Source organism: Triticum aestivum, chromosome 7A (assembly GCF_018294505.1).
Source record: "Triticum aestivum cultivar Chinese Spring chromosome 7A, IWGSC CS RefSeq v2.1, whole genome shotgun sequence".
Taxonomy (NCBI): Eukaryota; Viridiplantae; Streptophyta; class Magnoliopsida; order Poales; family Poaceae; genus Triticum; species Triticum aestivum.
In genome coordinates, this window is record NC_057812.1 from 280,617,543 (window position 1) to 280,627,505 (window position 9,963).

The 9,963-nt window shown below is 45.5% G+C and overlaps 1 protein-coding gene across 11 annotated transcripts; it reads right to left on the reverse strand.

Annotated features, from left to right (window-relative positions):
- Window positions 1-5,065: 5,065 nt before the first annotated feature.
- Window positions 5,066-9,476, reverse strand: LOC123152362 (uncharacterized). Of its 11 annotated transcripts, none has more exons than XR_006476135.1 (4): window positions 7,914-9,476; window positions 6,455-7,650; window positions 5,594-6,330; window positions 5,066-5,507 (listed from the first exon to the last, which is right to left on the reverse strand). XR_006476135.1 is itself a non-coding variant. In XM_044571927.1 (3 exons), exons 1-2 carry the CDS (start codon window positions 8,256-8,258, stop codon window positions 6,043-6,045), a joined length of 633 nt encoding a protein of 210 aa, XP_044427862.1. In that variant the 5' UTR covers window positions 8,259-9,467; the 3' UTR covers window positions 5,066-5,507; window positions 5,594-6,042. The 11 variants fall into 11 exon arrangements, 6 of the variants coding, with proteins under 6 accessions (XP_044427862.1, XP_044427864.1, XP_044427866.1 ...); XR_006476134.1 differs by having other exon boundaries at window positions 5,066-5,269; window positions 5,369-5,507; window positions 5,594-7,650; window positions 7,914-9,474; XR_006476136.1 differs by having other exon boundaries at window positions 5,066-5,108; window positions 5,211-5,507; window positions 5,594-7,650; window positions 7,914-9,474.
- Between the last annotated feature and the right edge of the window lie 487 nt (window positions 9,477-9,963).

The following is a 9,963-nucleotide window of genomic DNA, read 5'->3' on the forward strand; positions in this document are numbered from 1 at the left end:
AGCGAAAGTTAAGCGTGCGTAGAGTTGTATCGGTGGTCGATAGAACTTGAGGGAACAATTGTTCCACCTTTAGCTCCTCGTTGGGTTCGACACTCATACTTATCGAGAAAGGCTACAATTGATTGCCTATACTTGTGGGTTATCAGTCATCCGCGGCGCGCCTCTACCGAACAAGGCACCCTACCGCGTCAACCCCGAAGAAACTAAGGAGATACAAAGGCAAGTACAACACTTTATTGACAATGGGCATGTACGTGAAAGTTTTAAGTCCTTGTGCCATTCCGGTTATTCTTGTGCCTAATAAATATGGTAGTTTTTGCATGTGTTTTGATTGTCGTACCATAAATGCTATCACCATTCGCTATAGGCATCCCATTCCACGCCTTGATGACATGCTAGATGAACTTAGCGGAGCCACCATTTTCTAAAAAATTGATCTTAAAAGTGTCTATTACCAAATTCGCATTCAAGAGGGTGATGAATGGAAAACCGCTTTCAAAACCAAGTTTGGTTTGTATGAGTGGTTAGTCATGCCTATGGGCATGTGTTTGGATGCACTATGTTCTTCGCAAATACATTGGAATATGTTATGTGGTCTACTTTGACGATATACTTGTGTTTAGCAAATCTCCAAAAGATCATGTCACCATTGTAGGGAGGTCTTGCAAGTGCTTAGAAACGAGTGACTTTATGCTAATATGGAAAAATGCACTTTTGGTGTTGGCAAGCTTGTTTTCTTGGGCTTTGTTATGTCTTTAAAGGGTGTTCATGTTGATGAGTCTAAAATTGAAGCAAGTAAAATTTGGCCACAACCGACTAATTTGCAACAAGTGCATAGTTTCCTTGGTCTAGCCGGCTTCTAGTCATTTTCTTAAGGATTTTAGCACAAATGCCTCACCGTTGCATGCCTTGAGTAAGAAAAATGCACCCTTTGTTTGGGGACCCTCTCAATCTACTGCATTTGACGAGCTTAAATCTTTGCTTACACATGCTCCAATTCTTGCATTACCTAATTTCGACAAAACTTTTGAGGTCCATTGTGATGCTAGTGTTAATGGTATCGGTGGAGTTCTGATGCAAGAAAAGTGAGCCATTGCATATTTTAGTGAAAAACTTCCCAGAGCTCAATTTAACTATCCCATCTATGACAAAGAATTATATGCTTTAGTGCGAGTATTGCATGTTTGGGAGCATTATCTTTGCCCACACGAATTTGTCATACATACCGATCATGAGACGCTTAAGTACCTTAAAGGTCAAACCAAGTTGAATAAACAACATGCTAAATGGATTGAATTCATTGAATATTTTTCTTATGTGATCAAGTACATCAAGGGTAAAGAAAATGTTGTGACGGATGCCATTTCCTGCAAGTGCATGTTAGTTACTCAACTTGAATTGAATGTTATTGGCTTTAAGCATGTTAAAAATCTATATGCACATGATCCTTCGTTTGTGATCCCCTATGCCAAATGTCTTGCTAACACTTGTTGGGAGAACTGTTACCTCAAGAATGGTTATCTTATGCGCGCTAACAAACTTTGTATATTCGAGTCTTCTCTTCGTTTGTTACTTTTGCAAGAGGCTCGCGGTGAAGGACTTATGAGACATTTCGGATGCGACATCACTCTCCTTCTAGTACTTTTGGCCAAAGATGTTCCGTGATGTTGCAAGCTACATCAACAAGTTCTCTACATGCTGCAACGCTAAGTCACAAGCTCAATCTCATGGTTTACATATGCCTCTTCCTATTCTGTATCAACCATGGGAAGATATTCATATGGATTTTGTGCTTGGATTACCTAGGACTAAAAATGGCAAGGATTTGGTATTTGTTGTTCTGGACCGATTCTCAAATATGGCACATTTCATCCCATGCAACAAGATAGACGATGCTTCACATGTTGCTAATCGTTTTTGTAGGGAAATCTTGAGGTTACATGGAGTGCCCAGGACCATTGTGTCGGACCGCGACGTCATGTTCCTAAGCTACTTTAGGAAGACTCCATGCGCCATGCTCGGAATCAAGCTACTCTTCTCAATCGCCTATCATCCTCAAACCAATGGCCAAAGGGAAGTCACAAACTGAACACTCTCTACACTTCTCTGCTTGTTGATCAAGAAGAACATCAAGGAGTGGGAGGAATGCTTACCCATCTCCGAGTAAGCCTACAACCGAACAACACATTCTACTACCGGCAAGTCCCCCTTCGAGGTCGTATACGGCTTCAACCCGTTGTCCCCATTGGACATACCTCTCCCACTACAAGAACACGCGAACATGGATGCAAGTGCAAGATCAAGCTATCTCAAGAAGATGCATGAAGACACAAGGCACACAATCGAGCGTCAAGTACACCGCCTCGCCTCCAAGCTAAACATGCATAAGCACCCTATGGTGTTTAACCCAGGCGATCTCGTTTGGATAGATCTTCGCAAGGACCGTTTCCCCAATGAGCGCAAGTACAAGCTACTACCGTGTGAGCCGATGGACCCTCTTCAAGGTGGTAGCATGCTAAAATGACAACGCCTACAAGATCGACATCCCACGTGCCAAGTACAATGTAAGGGACATCTTCACCGTCAAGGACTTGTCCCCATACCATGGTGATGAAGATCACGATCCAAGGACGGATCTCTGCCAAGGAGGGGGAGATGATAGGGAGCATCCTTCTATCATCCCCATGGACTCTCACCAACACATCAAGCACCACATGGACCTATGATAAGAGCTCGAGCACGCGCCATTGAAACCGAGGTGAACTCACTCCTACTCGAGATCGATATGGATATGAATCGAACTTGGATGCCACCTCACCAAAACAAGCTATGTGTCATCAGGTACGAAGACAAACGCCACCAAGCAGCTAAGGGACACCCCAAAGGAGTAGGAGAAGGCCCCCAAGGCCACGAGGAAGGAGGAGCATAACAAGGTGAAGACAACACCTCCCAGGTGACCCCGTGCGCACGGGCCATCCGGACCCCGTGCCCATGAGCCTCCCAAAAGGCTTCTGTAGCCGAGACGCGCACCTCCGTGCGCACGACCCTCGTCCTGTAGCACCCCGTGCGCACGACCCGTCAGCATTCCGGCCGAAAAGCTCCTGTTTGGGCCTCCACTTCGCCCCCTCCTCCACCTACCTATATATTCCGTACCTAGACCATTTGTTAGGGTTAGCAAAGTATATTTGAGATATTAAGAGAGCTTTGTTCATCTACCACTCCTTTTGGAGATCAAGACCTCCTAGGAGAAGACCTTTTAGATATTTCAATAGGAACTACATACAAATCCGTTCCTAAATACTCCCTCCATTCCACAATGTAGTGCTTCCTCTATCCTCGTGCTTCAATTTTGACCGTAAATTTAACTATCAAGACCGATTGCGGCGGGAGCAAAAATTATATCAGTGAATTCGTATTCGAAAGAAGTTTTTAATTATGTAACTTTTTCTCCCGCCGCAGTCGGTCTCGTTCGTTAAATTTATGGTCAAAGTTTGACCTCGGGAAGCACGGGCGCACTATATTTTGGAATGGAGGGAGTATAAGACATTTTAGATATTTCAATATGAAACGCATATCGAGCAGAATAAGTGAATCTACATTTTTTTGCGGGAAAAAATGAATATATATATTTGTATGTAGTTCCTATCGAAATATCTAAAAAAAGTCTTATATTTAAAAACGAAGAGAGTGGTATGGTATTTTTTTTAACTTCCGGTATTCTTGGTACTACCATAGAAGTTGATGAATAGATGGGAAGTTTTTCTTGCAAAGATAAAACAAAATATATCCGATATGGGACGCAAGCTACAGATGTCAATGTTAGTAGTATACTAGTACAAATGCCCGTGCGTTGCACCGGGCGAAAAAGAGGCACAACCTGCTTCATGTGCCATTATGCATCATTTTTAATGTCCAATTTTAATAAACATCAATAATAAGGTTAAACTGATTAGTGTTTTTAACTCCCGAACGTGAAGTCGCTCCTCCTCCTCCAAGAAAGAAAGCTAGGGTTTCTGCCTCTCGCTGGCGCCGCCGCAGGTCTGCCTCATCTCTGGTGGCCCTAGGGCCATGGGGGCGTGGTGGATCCTGCCAAGGGCCAGCGGGAGGGCTCCGTTTTCAGTCTTTTTTCCTGTCTTGTTAGGGTTTGTGTCATGCTCAGGAAGGCGAGACGGCGGCGGCTCCCTGAAGATGGAATAAAGGACTCCCCGCCTAGCCCCCGTTCGGTGGTGCATCTAGCATCGTTGGTGCGCGTGTGGAGGTGTGTCTCCGGCGGATCTATCTTTGGTGGATTTGCTCGAATCTCGTCGTTGTTCGTCTACGTTCGTGTGTCTTCGGGTTGAATCCTTCCAACCTACGTTATTCTTCATCGGCGGCGGTTGCTGTTCTGGTGCACCGGTCCTATGGGGCCTTAGCACGACGACTTCCGACTGTCTACTACAACAAGTTGTGCCCGACTTCGACGATGGAGGGGTGATGACGGCGGCGCGCCTTCGGCTCGCTTCAGTGCTTGTAGTCGTTGCTAGGTGGTCTACGGATCTAGATGTAATTTTTATTTCTAGTGTTCATTGTACTGCCATGATTGAATATGAATAGATTGGAAGCTTTTTCACAAAAAAAAATTAGTGTTTTTTTAGCATGAAGATCGGACGTGAAGAAGCCAGCATACCATTCTTCATCGGATGGAACAATAGTTTTGCATAGAATAGATTGTCTATCGTTTTTCTTTTGCTTTTCTGAAAACGCAGAAAATTCCTTATTTGTAATAAAAGTTATCGTTTTCATAAAAAAACAGGAACACATTAACTTCCACCCACTCATATGATGCATGCTCCAAGAATATATATTTCTTCTTTTTATCCCATCCACGAGACATAATGATGTCACCAAGATAGCTTGTCAGCCATGGATACATTGACACGACAAAAACAGTAATTATGTTCATACCTTGTGAGTTACTCCCTCCGTCACATAATATAAGAGCATTTTTAACACTGCACTAATGTCAAAAACGATCTTATATTATGAGACGTGGGGACTATATTCTAAGTAGAATATAAATGACGAAGAAACAAATTTTCTGTCCATACTCATTACTCTGTACACTTGTCCTGTAACAAGTTAATCTTGTGTTATTACTCTACGCAAATGTAGAGTGTAGTAACGCTTGTATGGGAAAATGATCAACCAGATGATCTGCAAGAGCAGACTACCTTATCAGATATTAGTACATGACTCTCTTTCTTTGCTGCTATTACTCGGTACACTTGTCCTGTAACAAGTTAATCTTGTGTCATTATAGAACTTAGTAGAGTTTAGTAACACTTGTATGGGAAAATGAATAACCAGATGATCTGCAACAGCAGACTACCTTATCAGCTATTAGTACATGACTCTCTTTCTTTGCTGCTGGTAACTTATAACAGTAATGCAGAACACGAAACTCAACTCAATCAAGGTAATGTGTATGCTCCCCTCCGAAATACGCCCTTAAAGAAGAAATAGTACTCCTGGTGAAAAAGAAGAAATAACAGTCAGCTCCATGTAAAAAACTATTATGCTGCAATAATAGAAATAGAAGTTATGAAAGGCTGACCAGTTATTCCTGCCCACTAAGCAAATCTGTAGCACTATCCAGGTGGGGTTTGGTTTGTTAATTATTTGCACAGTTTCACCAGGTCCCTCGTATAGCAAGGAGCACTATGCTCTATGGCAGGTGACGAATGAATGGGCTATATAATAAGACGTAGGTCAAGATTCAGTGAGTACTACGGCAGGAATCAATGAGTACTGCGGCAGGAATCAATTAAGTGAACACATTAACGAATCAGCTATACCAACCCATACAGCAAGAAGCACTACAACAGGAATCAATTGACAACATTATTGTATCAAATGGCTCTATGCCCATATTGTACAGCAAAAAACATTATTGTTGCAGCTAGTTTGACAAAGGAAACAAAATGGCAACAATATAGATCGAAGAGGTGCTTGCTTGAGCCTATGCCAACAGACCAATTGTGTTAAATACTTGCTCACATCAATTTAAATTGCTAGTTTAACCATCAGTAAACTCTGGTTGTAAAAACTGTAAATCAGACATAGCTCCGTCATAATTTGCACAAAGAAAAAAGATACATGCGGCGAAGTAGGTCTAGGTGACGACTGATGGTCTTCCGGCAAAAAGTCGGCGGAGACGATGGCGGATGGTCTTCCAACTAAGATCTGTGTGTACCTATATGCCTTCAGTAGAGAATCTAGAATTTTGTGTTTGGGACATTCTTTCAGTAATTCCCTCCCAGCTCCATCTTGGCTGCGGCATGGTGATGAGATCTGCTGGCCCATGTTGCCGAGAGAGCCATTCAGCAGTAATCAAGCATAATTTCTTACATATATAATTTCCATGCAACCAACTTCTTAAATCATGCATTTCACAAATTCCATTTAATTAGCCCACCATTTCCATTCCTTCGTTATCCAGTCCTCAGCCTCTGCCCGTTGATACCCGATGAGGCTTGTTGATACTCTGTGTAACTCGAGGACATATATAAACTCATGGGTATATATGTAAAGGGAGCAAGGCCAGACTATATTAAACAAACGAACCCTTTTTTTCAAGCCCAATCGTAAGCAAACTCAATTGACTGTAAACTTATCCCCCACATCAACACCTCTTTTTTGCTAATCGAGGAAGCCCACTCATGGCCCAGCACAACGTTGATGAGGGCTACATATATAGTATGTTTTTAAAAAACTGAGTGCTACATGACAGAGCAAAGTTTCCTAAAGTAACATGAGAGAAAATGATGATTTCCATCTGCAAGTTTACAGGAAAGGATTGACTGCCTTGGACGACAAATCCCTAGCGGCGATGGCCAGCTGCACGACTGTGAAGAGCAGCGCAGCAAACCGAGAAACCTATATATGTCATTGGCATAACAAGGTTAAATCCAAAGTAACTCAAGCAGCAACGTCACTATTAATCTTAGTATTAAAGAACCATACAAAGCATCAAGCTTAGTACTGTAAACCGTAATACCATGATGTAGAATGTTACTAACCAATTCTGATTTTCGAAATAGGTATACAACTACTGGCTTCAATGTTTTCCATCAACTCCGCATATATTCACACCATTTATTGTTTGCTCATTATCAAATAAGCTAAATCCGACCAAATGTGTTGATCTGCTAGGAAAAACGGACCTAGTTCTACAATGCTACACAACTAAAAGAAGCCTAAGCTTAGAATTGTGATTGTACAATGCAAATAAGCAATACTTGACTGAACTGTGAAAAACAACATCCTAGTTCTAAAATTTGTCGCACTGCTTTTCCTTCTAGCAACCAAAATCAACCATGCTATTGTAGCACTGCTTTGCCTTTCTAACAACAAAATTAACTGCCTATTTATTGAACCATGACAAAGTTTTCAGTACTAAACAACATTACCAATCATGGTGAATCTGAAAAATGAACATTGCGTGCCAAAATTGGCAGTACTACTGAGTTATCTTCCTCTCTCGAAATTGGAAGAATGTGAATATAGCTATCCTCACGCACTTCACACATATCGGTCATCCACGCACACCTCACACACTGAAGGTGTTGATGTTCAATTTTGTTGCATATCCTTACAAATCTACCTGCAAATCTAGGAGAAAATAGTTCCAGTCGATACAATGTACACAAAACAAAAATTAAACCAGATATATATGTACTAAATAGTGAGGAGACACTACAACAACCACAATAAATTCAAAGTCACAAACAGAAAAGGGGTATGCAGCAGCTAGACCATTCACCAATGGTAGCAACTGCTTCATCTCAAATGTGACACAACTTCAACAGAATAGCAAGCAACCAGAAGCAAAAAATTTCAAGCAATAGCAAAGCTAAAAGTCAAATAGCACTCACCGACAGCAACTCGAGCTCTGCGAGGCCCTCGCCAGCGCCATTGGAGACCACCAGCTCCAACGGCCCTACCATGTTTAGGTCCGTGACCCCGGAGCCGAACGCCAGGGCGTCATCGCCGGCGACGAAGTCGACCCCGTCGGGCCCGACCACCTCCTCCACCGTGGGGGCGTCGGAGCGACCCCAATCGACGGCCCCGTCGGTTGGCCCGCGCCAGCGCGACCGCGGTGCCCCTCGCGTGGGCGTGGAACTCGTAGCGTTGCACGGCGCCGACGAGCGCGCCCTCGGCGTCGAGTGGCTAGACCTGGACCTGGGCGTCGGTGTCCCAGCCATACTTGTCGACGACATCGTCGAAGAAGGTGGGATACGGGGCGGGCGTAGGTGTGGGAGGAGGCGTTGGAGGTCGCCGCGAGCGGGCACAGCGAGGCGACACTGGCGGGGGCGGGGGAGGGGAAGAGCAGCACGAGGAGCAGGAGGAGGACCAGCTCGAACGACCCTAACATGTTCAGGCCCCTGATGCCGGAGCCGAACGCGAGGGCGCCGTCACCAGCGACGAAGTCGACCCCGATCTCCTGGTGGGTTGGGGACGACGGCCTGAAGATTGGGGCAGGTGGAGACTGGGGTGGCGAAGCGAGAAGTTGGATCCCTTGTGGCGAAGCAGCCTCCATGTCCCGTGAACAATCGAATCTTATTTTTACTTTATTACTAACTTAGATCTGCAGCTCGGGTTAATTATCCAAAACTTCAGGGGGGCTTTGTGTAAAAAGGCCGCGACGGTGAACCCGAAAACCCAATCTGTGCTTTATTATTAGGGAGAGATACTACACCACATACGCCTACACAACGGATCAGAAAACCAATTAATGTCCTTCCAACAAGATAAGAAAAGAGGACAATCGGATTTCTTGCTCCGCGACCTCTATTTGCTTCCTTATTATGGTAGTCGTGGACAGCTGTTGGCGTTGAAAGCTCTACGTGTGGCAGGGTCTGGGCAGCTGTTGTTGAAAGCTTTCCTTCGGGCACCCGCCAAAAAAAAAAGCTTTCCTTCGGGCCGGCTCAGGACTTTTGACTGTGTCTTGACCAGCTGCACCCCGTGTTCTGCTCCTCCCTCCTATAAAAGTAGTACTCTCGCAAAAATTAGGTAGCAAGGGGGTCCAAATTAATCCAAAAAGACAGAAGCTAGGGATAGGTTCAGCTCCTTCGATCCAGGGCACGGGGGGAGAAGTCGCTCTGTCCTTGGACGGTACCACCGGCGGCGCTGGTCATGCCGTCGACCATGGTGGTGCCATAGGTAGTAAGGGAGTCGGAGGTCACCCAAAGAGACAGAAGCTAGGGGTGTGTTCAGCTCCTTCGACCCAGGGCACGGGGGCAGAAGTTGCTCTGTCCTTGGACGGTACCACCGGCGACGCAGATCTGGCCAAAAAGGCCGCCGAACGTGGTGGTGCCGTACGAGCCGACGCTGCCCCTTCCATCCTGGATCTTCAAGCCTGTCAGGACCGCAAGTTCTTGGAGTCAGGGCCGTGTAGAGGTCTCGTTGTCAAGGCTTTGAAGTGCGCCGACGATGTCTAAGACAGTTGAGAAAGACCCTCAGCTCTGCAACAAGGCTTTTCAAGCAATGTTCGGTTGCATGGACGACAACAAAGAGTATTAGACCTCTCCCGATGCATTGGTGCTAAGGGCATCTCCAGCCGTTCGGCCCCCCAGGCGCCTAAATAGAGCGGCCTGGAGGCGTGTCGGCGCTAGTTCGGCCCCTGGGGGCGATCTAGCTCCCAGTCACGCCCCCAAGCGCCGGCCCCAGGATGCGGGAAATTTAAAACTTGGTCGTTCCCGCCCTTAAAAGACGCCACAAATCCGGCGATCGGACGTAGTCTGGCGTTATAAAAAACAAAGCGTCGCACGCCGCAAGTTCGCGTGCATGATTCACTCGGCGGGGTCGGCTCCAGGCGTTGGCGGAGTCGGCGTGCTCGGGCTCGGCGGTGTCGGAGCTGCTTCGGTGCTGGGCTGTGTCGGTGTGGCTTCGGCACTGCTGGGCGGCGACGTAGAGGCGTCGTTC

Bases quoted from the DNA above. Each gene is read 5' to 3' on its own strand.
- LOC123152362 (XM_044571927.1), bottom strand. From the start codon at position 8,258: ATGTCGTCGACAAGTATGGCTGGGACACCGACGCCCAGGTCCAGGTCT. The intron at 6,331-7,913 runs GTGAGTGCTATT...ATGGGCCAGCAG, and splicing joins CAGAGCTCGAGTTGCTGTCG to ATCTCATCACCATGCCGCAG.